The sequence below is a fragment of the Podarcis vaucheri genome (assembly GCF_965113315.1).
Source record: "Podarcis vaucheri genome assembly, chromosome: 2".
NCBI lineage: Eukaryota > Metazoa > Chordata > Lepidosauria > Squamata > Lacertidae > Podarcis > Podarcis vaucheri.
In genome coordinates this window covers 104670390-104686864 of record NC_138760.1, presented here as the reverse complement: position 1 = coordinate 104686864, position 16475 = coordinate 104670390, and the positions used below count along the sequence as shown (strand labels likewise).

The following is a 16475-nucleotide window of genomic DNA, read 5'->3' as shown; positions in this document are numbered from 1 at the left end:
AGCAGATAATGCACACAGCAGAAGATGCACAGCAGGAGAGCATATTGTGCAGACTTTATTTAGCGTTGATCAGAACAAAGAAAAAACATGACCGTTCTGAGTCAGTGTCTCCGACCGACTGACAAATCGAAAGGAACAGCAAACATAAACATCCTGTGAACAGGAAATACGCAGGCTGTGACACAAACATCCTGCTCCCTTTTAAGGTGGAACGGAAATATCCTAACATCGTGGAGGTTGTAGCCTGAGAGAGAGAGGGAGAGAGAATTCATGGGGAACTGTCTCACACTGAGTTACGGCATTGAGCAGGGGTAGCCAACATGGTTCCCTCCAGAGATTGCTGGATGCCAACTCCCATCATTTCTAACCAGCAAGTCAAATGGTCAGAGGTGATGGGAGTTATAGCCCAATCACATCTGGGCAGGGGGACGACACACCACATTGACTACCCCAGGTTTACACTGACTGGCAGCAGCTCTCCAGGGTCTCAAGCAGGAGACTTTCTCAGCCACAGGTAGCCAGGGATTGAACCTGGGACCTTCTGCATGCCACAAGGATGCTCCTTTGGGACAGAGAGCCAGTGCAGCGTAATGGCTGGGGTGTTGGCCTGTGACCTGGGAGACCAAGGTTCAAATCCCCAACTCAGCCATGAAGCTGGCCAGGTGAGCTTGGGCCAGTCACCATTTCTCAGACCCAACCTACTTCACAGGGTTGTTATTAGGATGAAATGGAGAGGAGAACCACCTTCAGCTCCCTGGAAGAACAGGCGGCATATAAATGTAATAAATAAAATTAGATAGAAATGTGGCGATGACAGGTAGAGCAGGTGGCATTTCACTAAGCTTACATCATCATCATCATTAATTGAATTTATATACCGCCCTATACCTGGGGGTCTCAGGGCCATAGCTGTCAACTTTTCCCTTTTCTTGCGAGGAATCCTATTCGGAATAAGGGAATTTCCCTTAGAAAAAGGGAAACGTTGACAGCTATGCTCAGGGCGGTTCACAGAATGAAATCAAGATAAAATCCACAAAATACATAATAAAAACAAAAACAACCCAATAGTCCCCCTCCCCCAATAGGGAGGCCAGATTCAAGGGAGGACAGGGTTCCTGCCCCTTTAGTTAGAACCTGCCAAAGCCTCACAAAATAGCGCGGGTTAACTATCAGGGATCATTTCTAGGGAATGCCTGGGCGGGAGAAGCTGCCACGGTTTGAAAGCTGCGAATGAAGCTACCCCGAAGCACCTCCCTTTCTGTACTTTTCCTCTCGAGGCGAAAGGGCAGCGCTGGAAGCCACGGCCAGCCACTTCCACAGGCAGGTTCGGGGTGCGGGATCCCCGCTCAGGTTTATGCTCTGACAGGAATCCCGCCCGAGCGAGCGAGGAAAAGGGGCCGAGGCTGCGCGCGACCCCGAAGCCAGGCTTTCGCTCCGAGGCGCCTTTCCGCGCGCGTCCCTGGCCCGCCGGAGGGGGAAGACCCGCTCCCCCCCGCACACGGGCACCACGCCTCCCCGTGGCTTCCCGCCCTGGCTCCTCCTCGCTTCCCTCCCGCGAGGCTGCTCCGAGGCGCCGCGTGCACTCGGGCGCTGACACCGGGCGACCCGGAGGGAGCACAAGGTAAGAGGAGCAGCGCCGCCCCGGGCTCCGCAGGCGAAGGCGCTCAGCCCCGGACGGAGAAAGCGCGCCAAACTTCTTCGGGTAGCAAAGAGGGCAACTTCGAGGAGTGCGCTCGCGTGCAGCGTGGACGGTGCTGCGTGCGCGCCGTATGCCAGCGTGTCTGCTTTCGTGTGTCTGGTGGGGAGGGCGTCGGGCGCGCGCTATTTATCCTCCTCGGATATCGGGGAAGCTTGAGAAATTTATTATTTTTGCATTTATACGTAGCAGCTGTTGCTGGCCCGGTGCGTATAGAAGCAAGGAATCCTGCGCGGACGCTTACAAGGCCCTCCAGCCCCCCTCTTGCAGCGTGAATTTGGAAATTCAGTTGCCGCTTGAGCTTTGGTGGCCAGCTGTGTGACTCATTTACTGCCCAGCATTCCTGCAAGATATAAAAAACTTTGAGCTTAAATTGACAGTATGCACACATCATGTTAAGGGCAGTCACATGTTAAAGGAGGCCACTCGCTTCCCCTGCCTCAATTGTGTATATCCTCTCTCCCTCCTATTCTACATCAATGCCACAAAAGGACATATTAAGCCATTTGGGGCAGTTTTTTTGAGGTATGAAAGCAGGGTCTGATGTGCAGCTTGCCTATTCTGTGAGATGCAGCACGGTAATATGTGTGTGCTTCAACTGCAATCTGCACGCTGCCTCATACAAGTCTAAAATACAGAGAAAACACACACATGCATTTTGTATGTATTAATTCACATGTGAAGGGACCATGTCCTACGTAAATGTGCTGTGCAAGGTATTTTCTGTATGCATCTGCATTCCTTGCGGAGAAGATTGTGTATTGGTCTCCTTCCCAAACAATGGCAGCTCAGGACACAGGGCCAGAAATAACATGGTTGGCTTAATGTATTTAGTAGAATAAAATCATATGAGGCCTTCCTCTGATTGACATATGCCATGAGTGTGTGAGAAAACAAAAAACAGTGGAAGCAACGCTTGGGAAAAGCTGAATAGATTGTATCAGATTCCTGCCTCAGTTTACAGCTTTAGTTGGCTACCTTTGTTCAAGAAGAGTTCCTAGAGACAAAGAACCGGTTTTAACATGGCTTCTGGTCTTAAGTAATAACTGCCTCTGAAGTTAATTGCTTTAAAGGGATGTTTTAAAAAAACAACAACCTTGATGCTCATATAGAAAAGGCCAGCTAGTAAGTTGCCTGCAGGAATCTAGAATTAACTTCTATGGGCTTTATGGGTGAAAAAAAAAAGGAATCTGAAGGCACTCAAATCAACTACGATTTTGCCATTCGCTTAAGTTCAAAGTAGAGCTTGAAATTTGCTTTAAATATTTATATCTTGCCTACCAACAGTAGCTTTTGAGGTGGCTTGCTACTGTTTCTTTTAAAATCAGTAACAGTATACAAAAACCAGTACTAAATCATCCAATACAATAGTCATCAGCAGATTAAAAAGAAGAGGAAACTTCATTTTAAAAAACACAATTAAAGCCCTAGGTATATAACATTTTTTTAAAAAAAAACAAAAACCTGGTGCCTGAATAGAGTCCTAGTAGATTTTACAAAGATGGATTTCCACAGATGAGGTGCCATCATAGAAAAGGTGCCTCTCTCCATTAGCTACCCATTTGGAAGCACCCAGAACCCAATGAGGTCCTTAATGGTTGGACAGCCTCAAAGTAGGGGAGGCAGTCCTTAAAGATACTCAGCCCATTTATGGCTCAGACTGGATCACAGCATAAAAGTACAAAATAGAACACCAAATACATAATAAGAACAAGAGCGGGAGTTCTGTTTTGCACTATATATAAATTAGGCCTTTAGCATTGTGGCATCTACTCTTTGGGATTCCCTCCCATTAAATATTAGACAGGCGCCATCTAAGTTTTTTTTCAGCATGTAGTGAAGACCTTCTTCCAACAAGCTTTTAAAATACAGCCATACCTTGGTTCTCTAACAGAATGTGTTCTGGGAGTCTGTTCGACTCCTGAAACCATTTGAAAACCAAAGCACAGCCCTGCAGCCAATTGAAAGCCACGCTGGATGTTTGGCGCCTGAAAATCGTTCAAAAACCAGAACACTTCTGGGATTTGATCGTTCAGGAGCTGATTTGTTCAGGAGTCAAGGTGTTTGAGATCTGAGGTATGACTGTAGAAGCTTCTTTCACAGTTTGTAACTATTGCAGATGTTTTTTTTTTAAAAAATATTTTTTGTGTTTGCCACCCTGGGCTCCTTTGGGAGTAAATAACATTAAAAAAGCAATAACATCACCAAGATTGTAACACATCAACCCACATATAAATAATTCATTTTCTTAGAAATCATAATCATCAGTTTGATTATGTGGGTGCTGGCTGTATCGTGGAAAGAGGTAACAGTGAGATCCCATCCCATCCATGTTTGTCAATAAACTCCAGTGAAAGAAGCCTGACAAGCATAGGCAGGTAAACGTTTCCTAAGATAAGATTTCCAGAAATACCTGTTGTGCCTCTTGATTTATTTATTTAATAATAATAATAATAATAATAATAATAATAATAATAATAATAACAATAAGACCAAGATGAATGAGAAAGGGAGATTGGGCAATAATGTGTGTGAGAGTTGAGTTAACTATATGTGGGAATCTGATAAAAGACTGTGAGTGTGCACTTTGTTTTTCAGGGCTTCCAGAAAAAAGGGGAATTACAGGGAATTAACTTAACCTTGACATGCCACTTCCAGCAGACACAAGCCAAGCCTATACCCCTCCAGATGGAGGATGGGGATGGGCAGTGGTCTTTGGAGCATTCATATCCATTGGATTTTCATATGCTTTCCCCAAAGGCATAGCAATCTTCTTCAAAGAAATCCAAGATTTCTTTGGCACATCATACAGTGAGATTGCATGGGTGTCTTCAATTATGTTGGCTGCTACCTACGGCGGAGGTGAGTAAAACCAGAACAAAATGCTTTGATTTGACTTGGGAATGGAAGGTTGATCAACTCCACATTAACTTGAGAACAAGGGGCTGTTGGAATTACTTCAGGGGGGGAAATGCTCATAATCGGTGTGTGAATTTACTAGTACTCATGATTAATCTGTGTTACTCTTCACATTGGGACATATTTTGAGAAACATAGAAAACAACCACATAATCATAGTCAAATTATTCAGAAATAAATAATCAGATGGGATTCTGTGTTGGTAGGGGTGATAAGTTTTCGAACTTTACTGAAGGCCATGCAGTAATAAAAAACGGGGAAATTAAGTTGTTGAGCAATATAACACAATAGGTACTGAAGAGCAGTTTCATATAAATGCAAGAGGAGGAATTGTTTGCAAGGCACTACTGAGGTCAAATGTGCTTTGTATTAATTATTTCATTTTATTTTTAAATGCGTACCAATTTTCATTGCAGCAATAACAAAGTGATTCACAATATGAAATAACGCAGAAATTCAGTGAAGTTAAAATTATCTGTTAAAAAAGTTTTAAAAAATCAGAGGAGCAATTATTATCATTATATATATGTTTATTTATACCTCGCCTTTTTCTCTGACGGGAACTCATGGTGGCTAACAGATAAAAAAGAACACAGCTAAAAACACAGACAAATCAATAATTTTAAAACAAGTAAACATTGATAGAATTGAAACTATCTACGTATATAAAATCTGTTTAAAACATACAAATAATTACAATAAAAACAGCATGGCATCACCCCTTTAACTAAAAGCAACCAATCTCCCTGCTGGAACAAGACAGTCTTCACTTGCCGGTGGATGGGAACAAGGAGGGAGCCAGTCTGGCTTCTCTAGGGAGGGACTTGCAAATTCCGAAGGCCCTTTCTGACACCCCTACCAAGCTTGACTGTGAGGGTGGTGGGACCAAGAGAAGGGCGTCCCCTGAAGACCTGAAAACCTAGGCAGGTTCAAATAAGAGAATACAATCTTTCAGATAGCATGGAGCTTAGCTGTGTAGGGCTTTATAGGTCAAAGTTCCAGGCACTTTGAATTGATCCTGGAAACAGACCAGTAGCCTGTTCTAATGCGGGAGTCATGTGCTCCCTATAACCAGCCCTGCTCAGCAATCTGGCTGCTGCTCTTCGAGCCAGCTGAAGTTTCTGAACGCTTTTCAAAGTGTAGAGCCCGTTACATTAATCAAAAGGGGAAGGGAACAAATGCGCATGTCACTGTGGCCAAATCAGACATCTCCAGGAATGCAGCTAGCACACTAGCTTTAACTGTGCAAATGCACTCCTAGCCATTGCAGAGACCTGGCCATCCATCCATGCTCAGGGCTGAGTTCAGGAGCATGCCCAAACTGCAAACCTGTGTATTCAGGGCTAGTGGTACCCCATCCAGCCCAGGCTGAATCCCCATTCTTTGTTCTGAGCAATAACCAAGGTTGTCCAGGACTGGTACCTTACTGAGTTCCTTTTCAATAGTGCTCTCAAAAGAATCACTGTAGTTTTGGGCATAGATTTTGCAGCTGTGCAAACTGCAAAATTCTCAATTTGCAATATAAATAATTAGTTGATGTCATTGATATGTGTCAAGGGCCAGGGTGTGGTGTCATAGGACAGTGTACACAAGTTAAATTTCAGCCTCTATTCTTCATGTGAAAAATGGGACTGATACTATGCCACTTCATAGAAACACAATGAGAAGGCTTTGTAAAAAACATTTTGTACCACTAAAATCTTACACGAATTAACTACAATGTCATCTTGCCTGAAAATATTGAAAGGGTTATTATTGCAAAAGTATTATTTTCAGCTAATAAAGCTCTGAATTTATTTCAAGAATTGCAATACCTGCAGCTATTTTCTCTGTTGCGTGAGGTGGTTTTCAGCATGTTTAGAAAAATCCAGATTTCAAATTTTACTTTTCTTCTTTAGGCTTTTGGAAAACCTAAAGAAAATGGGATTGTTCATTTGCCATGTGGCTCTTACCACAAAATGATATTACCTTGGAGCGCAGGGTGTGTTTATGATTGTATTTAATTGCTTGCACCAGCAAGAATGACTTTTCTCCAAATCCCTGTGTTATGTTTTTCTATAGCACTGTGTGTGCTGGTATGTCATTGCAAGACTATGTCTACAAAGCTCATTTCATCTTGTTCAAAGTGTGTTTTCTTCAGGGTTGCAACAAATTCAGTTCACTTTCTTGTGACTTTCCCCCTTTTAACATTTTTATTGCAACATTCATTATTTCTGTCACCCTTTCGGGCCTCTTAAAGGTGCTATCTAGTATCCAACAATAAACTGCAAGATAAACAGAAATTGTTATAGTTTTGTTTAAGGACAATATGATATGAAGCACAGGGAACCTAAAAACAGCTGGTTTAAGCATTATTTTTTAAAATATAGATTTAAGAGACCTTGGTAATGCAACAGGGCACCGTGGAGTTAATATTTGATTAAAGAGATTGTTCCAATTGTATGCAGCAATCTGTGCTGAAGCCAGAAATCCAGGATGATGCAGTTATATCCACAGAGGGTTATTGCGTGTGTAGAACATATAAAGTGGGGATGGATTATTTGTGTTTCCTCTTACCCTGGATACATTGACCCTGAACCCGTGACCAGAATCTGCACTTGAAAATAGGCTTCCCTATGCAGATATGCTGCTGTAGCAAGAGTGCAAAGAACAGCTGGGTCGGGGCACCAACATTTCTATGTGCGTGACTCTCTTTGTCAGTCCTTCCCCCACCCACAATCCTGCCCCTGTTGCCTAGGTCTGATCACATTTTAAGCAGGAAAGGGCAGGGCAGGAAGAGGGAATCAGTGAGTGCACTGGTAGAGGCTTCTTGGTATGTGCAAAGGTTTCCGGAATTTGATTGATGATGTTGAATAGAGTAGCTGGAGTCACAACTCGCTTCCTCCGGAGCATCATGCTGCTGCTGCTTCTTCTTCTTCTTCTTCTTCTTCTTCTTCTTCTTCTTCTTCTTCTTCTTCTTCTTCGGCAATCACTTGTATCTGAGTAAGATTGTCTTCCATAAACACGGTTTTAACAATGAGTCCGTAAGTGACTGTGGAGGCCAATTCTGGGTCCTCACATCCTTCCACAGTGGAAACATTGGTTTCCAGGTGGGAGTTGATCACGGTGTGGATTTGCCAAGTGTCTTAGCACGTTTCTCCCTTGTGTCCTGAGTTCGAGTGTCTTCAAAGCTCGTGACACCTTTGGTAAAGGCTGTTCTCCAACTGGAGCACTTGCAGGCCAGCGTTTCTCAGTTGTCAGTGTTTATGCTAGTGTGCTATGGAATCAAGATCATGTGGGCCCTTCCTTACATCTCTTTAGGCTCCAGGCAAAAACATTCCTCTTATGCCAGGCCTTTGGCTAATCCATGGTCTTTTAAACTTAAGTATGTGCAGGATATTGTTTTTGTTTGTTACTGTTGCATATTTTTGAGTTTTTATATTGTAAACAGGCCTGTGATCCGTGGATGAAAGGTGGTATAGAAATCAAACAAATAAGCAAATAATCCATGAGACTTGGACTGTTCAGAAAAAACAGAGAGAGGTCTGCACTGCTGCGATGCTAATTTAGCATAAATTTTGAATTGCAAGAAGCAGCGTCACAAAGAAAGTAAGAAGGAGAATCCAACATTTTGCACAACATTTAATCAGTGACTTCCCCCCAAAATAACCACAAGGAAGCTTTTTAAAAGACCGGTTGTCATGTGGGGGAGGTTTTTGTTGGGGTGGTCGCTGTGATCCCAACAGAAATTGCCCTGCCTCTGCATCACAATTAGGATTAGGGGACAAAAGGTGTTGCTGACATTTTCTAAGCGTGTTTGCCATTTGGGGGCCAATGAGGTGAAACACCTGGGGAGGGGACAAGAAAAGGGGGGTGGGGAGAGAGCGCACAAACAAACAAAGAAGCAGGAAGATTGTCATTACCCCACACTCTTCGTTTGTTTTTCTCTAAGAGAAAAAGTGAACAGGTGATGAATGGGTAATAGGAGTGTCCTATATTCCCATACCCTTTATCGAAACAACTGGGCCCATTCTCCTTTACTTTGGGGTGCACTTCTGAATGATCAGCCCATTGAAAGTAATGCAATGTGGAGCAATGGTTCCCCATTCAGGATACGTTTCCTGAAGCAGTGACAGCAAAGCAGCGAAGCAATGTCTGCAAGTAGGCATACGGCCATTGCTGAGATGCCTGAAATGACAACCTTCACAACAAAAATTCAACATAGCACTTCACTGTAGAGAAAGAGCTTTCACAAATGCTAGACACTTCTTATAGCAACACTGTATTTTGGGTGGTGTGGGCGGTTCCCCTCCACAGGGTGCTGGCCCAAAATTGAGAAGATCCATTTGGGGGCACCACATTTTGGCTTTGCACAGTGCGCCGTATTATGAAATATTACAGAAGTCTGACCCTACTTATAGCGTGGAAATATTGAAGCCATTAAGTAATAATCAGTCACAGCGCAGGAGTTTCAAGGCCTAATTCACTAATCTAGGTGTGATAACCAAATACAGGCCCCAAAACAACCAAGAGTTTGATGACTATTTTTGAAAATCAAACATTTGATTCGATACTTCATTCAGAGCAAATGGAGAATTGCTGTTTGCCTTTCCTTGGCTCCCTGAAATACACATGAAATGTTCAACAGTTTCTGCCTGACTTCCGGCTTTTGGCCTTGTGTCCCCCCCCCCCTCAACATCATATAATGTGGCATTATATATCTACCTGCAAACAAATGAATATGCACAGCTATGGTATATTTTCTCAGCAAGGCTCCTCAATTTTTTTTTTGAAAAAAGAATTTGTATGTATCACTGTAAGATAATACAGGAGAAAAACAACTATGGTGAATAAGTGCCATAACACGAGTGATGCAATTTTGCGCTGATTTATGCCAGCTGATGCCGGTTTGTCTTTGAGTGCTGTGCTGGGTGGAGGAGAAACTGATGTTCGGTCTGATAATAATAGCTTTCATTTGCAGATAGCATAGATGTGCTTGCCTTCATTTCTTCCTCATGATCCTCATTACAGAGGCACTCTGCCATTGGACGCCACTGTTTGCATGGCGTACTATCTGCTCCGCCTTTGTTTTGCGAACAAGGCAGAACAAATCTATTTGCCTGAAGCTATTTTCACAAGCAGCATTTGAAGTGATGTGCAAATCATTAGGGGACCTAATGTTAACCATTGCGAGCTTTGTTGAGGATATATAGTCCTAAGCCATGGCTACATTTGATGAAAGCTGAGAAGTTTGTATCCGTTTGGGGAGGAGGAAGGCTGGCTCCCAGTTTGCAAGCCAGAGTTTGCAATGTTAACATCTTCATTGGGCTCACCTGTAAGATCAGGGAGGAATTTAAGGGCACTGGAGCTTTAAAAAAAAGCATGGTGTTCTGTATGCGGCCTGGGATCTTCACTCTGATGAAAAGCCATTTTGACGTCTGTTGGGACTCCACACAATGGTTGTGATGCTGTGTGGGGAACTGGAGAGGAGTCGACAACCTCCCCAGGTGCAAGCAGCAGTGCTTTCCATTCGCACGTGGGGCACTTTATATCGAAGCCATTCACTAGTGTAATTAAAACTGTTAAACAATATCAAGTCTTGGGTTGAACCTCTGAAAGTTTCAGAAAGTTCTCAGATTCATTTAACTTTCATCACATGAACAATTCTATTGAAATCATGGGACTAATCACAAGTTGAGCATTAAAAACAAACGAACAACTTTTTCAGGGAAAGTGTCTGTTCACCACTGTTCCCACTCTAGGGGTTTTTCTTCAGCTTGTCTTTCCCCCCCTTTAAATGCTATGTTCCTAGCCTTCATGTTCTCAGAGAACAATTTGCAAACATGCGACATTGTTGGCTAAAGCGGTGGCATATTAAAGGGGACCAGAGTTACCTTCAAACCGCCAGAAAGTGAAATTTACTGAACTAGTGGTTTTTAGTAGTGGAAAAACTTTTCTATCCCAGTTCCTGGGGTCTGAACTGGCAGGGACTGATGAGGAACAAGACCTTGGGGTCATAGTGGATGGTTTGATGAGGAAGATGTCAACCCAGCATGTGGCAGAACCTGTACTAGGGATCCTTAGGAAAGCAATTGAAAATAAAAATATATTAATATCATAATTTTTAGAATTCTGTGGTGCAACCACATTTGGAATAGTGTTTCCCATCTGGGTCATTTCACCTCAAAAAGGAGGAGATGATGGGAGCAGCAGGGGCCTTGAGGTTTCCCCATCAACAGAGAGCATCCGGATAATGGACTGAGCAGGTACACACAGCTCACCTGGTCACAAACCTCTCTGCTATGGTGAGATGGATTTGATTTCCATTTAAATCATATTCATTATTTCTACATGTAAATTAGCATATGCCAATTGAATGCAAACCCATGTCCTCTTTCATCCTTTGTGTGTGCAATGTATACAATACATTTGCTCATCTTTGGTGATCCATAAAAGGTCACCCTACTATCTATCTATAAAACTCTTACAAATGGGGAAAAAAGGAGATGATGGCGTTGGGAAAAGTTCAGAAAAAAGCGAGCAGAATGATCAAGGGAATGGGGCAATTCCCCTGTGAGGAATTTTGGGGACTTTTTAGTATAGTTAAAAGGTAAAAGGTGGCAATGATAGAAGTTTATAAAATTATGAATGGTGTAGAGAAAGTGTATAGAGAAAGGTTTTTCTCTGTATCACATGACACTAGAATTCGTGGAAATCCAATGAAGCTAAATGTTGAAAGGCTCAAGAAACATCCAAAAATACTTCTTCACACTGTGCATAAGCTACAGAATTTGCTCCCACAGGATGACCATGAACCTGATGGATCTAGAAGAGCATTGGAGAGATTCATGGAGGATAAGGCTATCAGTGCCTACTGATGGCTGTACTTTGCCTCCATTGTTGTAGTCAGTAACCTTCTGAATACTACCAATTTCTGGAAACCATAGAGAGGTAGAGTGCTCTTCAGCTTGGCTAATGCATGTGAGAACAGGATGGTGGACTAGATGGGCCTCTGGCCTGATCCAGCAGGCTCTCCTTAAGTCTGTATCAAATCTCTATGGTAAAAAAGGAATTCTTCTTCCAGATTCACAAAGATTCTCTTGCAGGCTTAATAAAGCTCAGTCACAGGGCTGCTGTGTTTCTTGTAACATGTACTTCTGCCCTAACAAAGGAACGTCTTTGCGAACAATGTCCTGTAAAGGAAAAACAACTAGCTTCTGCAATCCTGTACATACTTATCTGGACCAGATGAACCTTATGGTCCCTCCCAGCTTCACAATTCTATGATTGTATGAACTAAATCAGGTTTACTTTTGAGCAGACGTTTTCAGAATTGCACTCTCAACCAAGCAAACTTAATTTTGGAGTTTTCAGTCTCAAGCAAGGAATATATTCTCAGACACTGGGCTGTAGGTCACTCTTCTCCACCTAGGAAGCTGGAAGCTGACAGTTGACCTTGAGCATTTTCATCCAAACTTCATAACTATGCTTTATTATTCAGCTGCTACTATAAATTACAGTGGCAGGTACAGAAAGCCCATTCTAACTGGGGCATAAATAAAGCATTAAAATAATGCACCTCATTCTTTAGCCCATTGAAAGATGTGTCTGAGGATTCAGCTTAGCTTTCAGAGATCTGCTTCAAGTTCCACTGACATTAAAGGTAAAACAGTGAATATTTGCAGATCAAAATGACACATTTGTTTTATTTAATGCATATTTGGAATTTTGCTACTCCAGGTATACATTTCTGCTGCCTGTACTAAAAAAAATTATATGGGCATTCCTAATTCCCTTATAATTGATATGTACATTTATTTGTATTTGAAAGCTGAAAACATATTTTTAAAACACACAGACAAACACACATTAAGTACACAATTCAATCCCAAGTCAAATACTTGGACAGTCTAGGGATTTCAACAGGAAATTCTGTAAGCAAAAGTTGGATTGCACCCTTAATTTTAAAAGACAAATGTTTAAACATAATAGATTTTTATTTTGCTTTATTATAATACTGCATTTCCTTTGCTTTTGTGTGCAAATCCAAGTTTTGGTTTGCAACAGTAGTGTCTGGAATCTGGAATCTTTTTTAAAAAAATTTAAGTCACACAGATTTAGGTTAGTTTCTTACCTAATACAGTTATGATTAACAATAACAATAGCACTATCAATTCAGGTGAAATGTTCCTGTGTTTTGACGCTGCACTACAAACCATAATTTTGCTTTTCACTGTGGCTATCAAGGTCGCTGGACAGGAATATAACAGAGCTGTGATAGACTTAAAATATAATATGAACTAGCAATGGAGAGGAAGGTTACCGGTAACTCTTTGCAACTTTGCAGGACCATAGCTAGGGGGTGTTTCCCACTCTCTCTTTAAGAAGCCCAGTGGGAAAAGCTCCAAATTGTATCTCTTGATTATTAAGGAGCACAGCACAAAACAGGAACTGACCCAAGCAAGTGGAGTCTGACTCTGTTCATGTACTTTTTTCCCTTCTTCCCACAGTTCTGCACCTTCTTCCTCTAAAGCCTTCCTTCCTCTCAGGCTTCTTGCTCCCCACACCTGAGCCGCTCATAGACCAGATCAAACAACTGTCTTCTAAGTAGGGTTGACACTAGGGATGGTGTTCACTGCTGTGTACCTGCTTGTTTAGTGCTCGTGGTTCTCATCATGCTGGTTTGCTTTGTGCTAATACTTGGTCTGCTTTAGTAGTATGGGCTTGGCCCATAGCAGGTGTATAGACCATGAACTTGACTGCTGTTGAGCTTTAGCCTGTTGAGGTCTAGCACAAAAATATTGTGACTGATTTTGACTCCAATGGAAATCATCTGGCCCCAGGACACACAACACTGACATAGGAGAATGGTGTGTTTTTAAAACTTCTTTTTACATTGTATATTTTGTATTCTATAGTAAGATATACAGCTGCTTTGAGGCTGTTAATTTTGCCTCCACAAATAAATAGCATTTGATATTCTACATTATTATTTAAACCCCGCCTCCAGTCCCCTGCACCTGAACCAGCCCACCTCATTTCATTGCTTTCAGGCAGTGAGTTAAGCAGAGCTTATGAGGTTAAACTGGGAGAATGAGAACAGTGGTGACAATTTTGGAGTTAAGAATTTATTGAAGACTGTTCATGTGCTCTTGCATTTGAAGCAGGAGATCAGTTTGTGCACAAATATGCAAGCTCCATCAGAGCTTGCACTTCTCACTATTAATTAACTTTATCCCTAGTCAGCGCTGCCACTAATTTTTACCTAGCATGCTGTTACTGGATTCAGCGGAGACCCTGATTTCTTTAAGGCAAGACACATCTGTTCAGTTAAGGGTGGAGACTGACAGAAACAATCTGGAGGCATGGGCATAGCTGGGATTTTTTTTAGGGGGCAGAACCTCAGATTTGTATTGATATGTGTTGATTTTTAGGGGGGGCAGCTGCCCCCTGCCTTCCCCTTGGCTGCACTCATGTCTGGAGGTGCATCATGGGCACTATTTAAAACAAGTGGTGTAAAAATGCAGGAACCTGAGTGATCTCATAGAAGTGCTATAATGAGTTTGCACCTTCCAGACCTTATACTAGTTGTACACGCCATTCATGCCTGTGTTTTATCATTCTATGATGTTTTTATTGTATTTCTGGTGTACGCTGCCACAATATTTTCATTATGAGTTGGTGGTTTATAAACCCCCTTATAAACAAATGTTAGCGGGAGTGTATATTTTGCATGCAGAAGAACTCAAGTCCAATCTTTGGCAGTTTAAAGGGCCCAGTTAGCAAGTGCAGGCAGCAGGCTGCTTGACATTTTGTCAGCTAGGCAGACAATTAGCCTGACATGATCTAAGGCCACTGCATATGTTCCAGAACAAATTCTGGACATTGAAAGACAAGCTCATATTTTCCAGTTGATAACAACCCAGGTTGTTCACCTGCTTAATGGCAGGCTGGAGTTGGCATTATAGTAAGTAAAAGAACCTTTAGTCATCTCAGTCACTGATCCAGAGAAATTTGTACCCCAAACTAGTTGCTAAACTCAAAACATGGAACATTTTATTTCACATTTTTGGAAGAACCCCCCCCCCCACAGAGCTTTTATTTCTGGCACAGTTATTAGTCAACTCCATGTCAGTGACAAAGAAATGGCAGTATCTCATTAACTTGTCAATGCTGGAGCTATTCATTCATTTGAAAATGCACCAAAAATAATTGTAGTGACTTACTGCAAAAGGTGTGCAGATGATCTGTGGGCTGCCTTGACCACAGCATCATGCGTTTTGCATAACACACAATGCATTGGGCGATGCCTTACTTCTTAGCCTCTGCTCATTATCTTTTATATGGGAATAATAGTCACCTACCTTAGCGATTCTTTACAAAACCTACTATTCTGAATCAGCAACGTTTGTCAATAGAAACAAGCCTTTCCAACCACTCATGAGTTATTCATAGGTCAGTTGCCTTTGCAGGCAAATCTACACTCTTTCTGCCTCTTGTCTACCAGAAATGACGCACTGGTATTATTTACATAATCACTCATCCTGGGGTCCAGGAGAGTTGAGCCAAGAGCATTTTGAAGGGCTCTTGAAAAGGATTCTCTTTCTGCTAGGACATTAACTCACCCTTCAGTGTCTAAACAAATGAGAGGTCATGTCGAATTAAGAGGTTGCTACTCCCGTATGTCTGATCCTGCAAAGAAGCCTTAACCAGACTCTTCCAACGATGAATAAAGGAGTATTGCACCCAAAAAAGCACTTTGCTAGGTTCCAATGCTAAATGAACGTCCATTCATGATGCAGCGGTTGAAGCAAGAAGGCTATAGCTGCAATTCCCCAATCGGTAAACAGGGTTATACTGGTTTAAGCCAGGCTCTTCATGCTCACTTGTTTGTAGAATACAGCTGTAAACCTTTCTCAGTAGGTCAAATCAGCACTAATTCCACTGAGTTGTAGCTTGCATCCATAGTAGGGCTCTTTTAGTACAGAGGCATTGCTTTCCCACCATGAAGTGGAACAGAGGGAAATGCCCATCACCAGGGGCAAAATATTCTATCATATCTGTACATAGTTATCTATATAAAAATCATCCTATAAATCATCCTTTAAAAGAATCCTTTAATAATCTAGCAAAGATCCACAACCAGGATCCTTCTTTAGCACCTACTCAGCAGGAAATCTCATTTGACAATGACCCCTCGCAATGTATTCTTAATGATTTCTGGCAATATTAACTCAGTTTTCATCATGGCTGATGCGTTGCTGACAAATTGATCTCACCATTGCTCCTTAATTATTTTATTTATTTTCTTTCATAAAAGTTATATACCAGTTGATTATAAAAAAAAACACCAACCACAACTCTCGAAGTGGTTTTTAATAAGTAATTTAGTAATTAGCGTGTTTCTGTGTCCCATGGTAGAGGTCACAAAAAGGGAGCTTCTATAGGTATAATAGATCCCCCCCAAAGCCTCTGTAGCACTTTGCCTATATACCCTGGGCAGGTTGGTGCTGCTGTTCCATTTTCAGCAGGGGAAACTGCATAGATTCAGGTGAGTGAACAAAGGATCACAATACAGGACTGAACAGCTGACATTATTGCACCTGAGCAAGGAATAGTTTCTGTGCCAAGCATATACAGTACCTGCCTGGAAGCCATACACCCATGCTAAGAAATGCTAATCTCAAGTGTTGGAAGATGGATTGTGTTTACTCAGTGGCGAGGGAAATGTATTCTTGTGCACAGAATGACTTCCCATTATTATTGCTTCACATGCTATGAACGTATGAAGCTGTCTTTTCCCAAATCACATCATCGGTTATTTTAGCACAGTACTTTTTACACCAACAAGCATCAGTCCTGCCTCCTCCCTTCCAGGCTC

The 16475-nt window shown here is 42.1% G+C and overlaps 1 protein-coding gene across 4 annotated transcripts in view; it reads left to right on the top strand.

The window, feature by feature from the left end:
- The first annotated feature begins 889 nt into the window (after positions 1 to 889).
- The window catches only part of LOC309524847 (monocarboxylate transporter 2-like), a 685265-nt gene continuing 669679 nt past the window's right edge, over positions 890 to 16475 (top strand). For 2 of the 4 annotated variants that reach the window (XR_014216026.1, XM_082209969.1), the window contains exon 1: positions 890 to 1621. Coding sequence is in view for 3 of the 4 variants with exons in the window: in XM_082209969.1 (XP_082066095.1) it covers positions 1231 to 1621 (391 nt within the window). In the remaining variant the exon portion in view is untranslated. Of the gene's footprint in view, positions 1622 to 3626; positions 3773 to 4294; positions 4559 to 16475 lie in introns of those variants that run through there. The other 2 variants (XM_082209970.1, XM_082209971.1) reach the window with 2 other exon arrangements.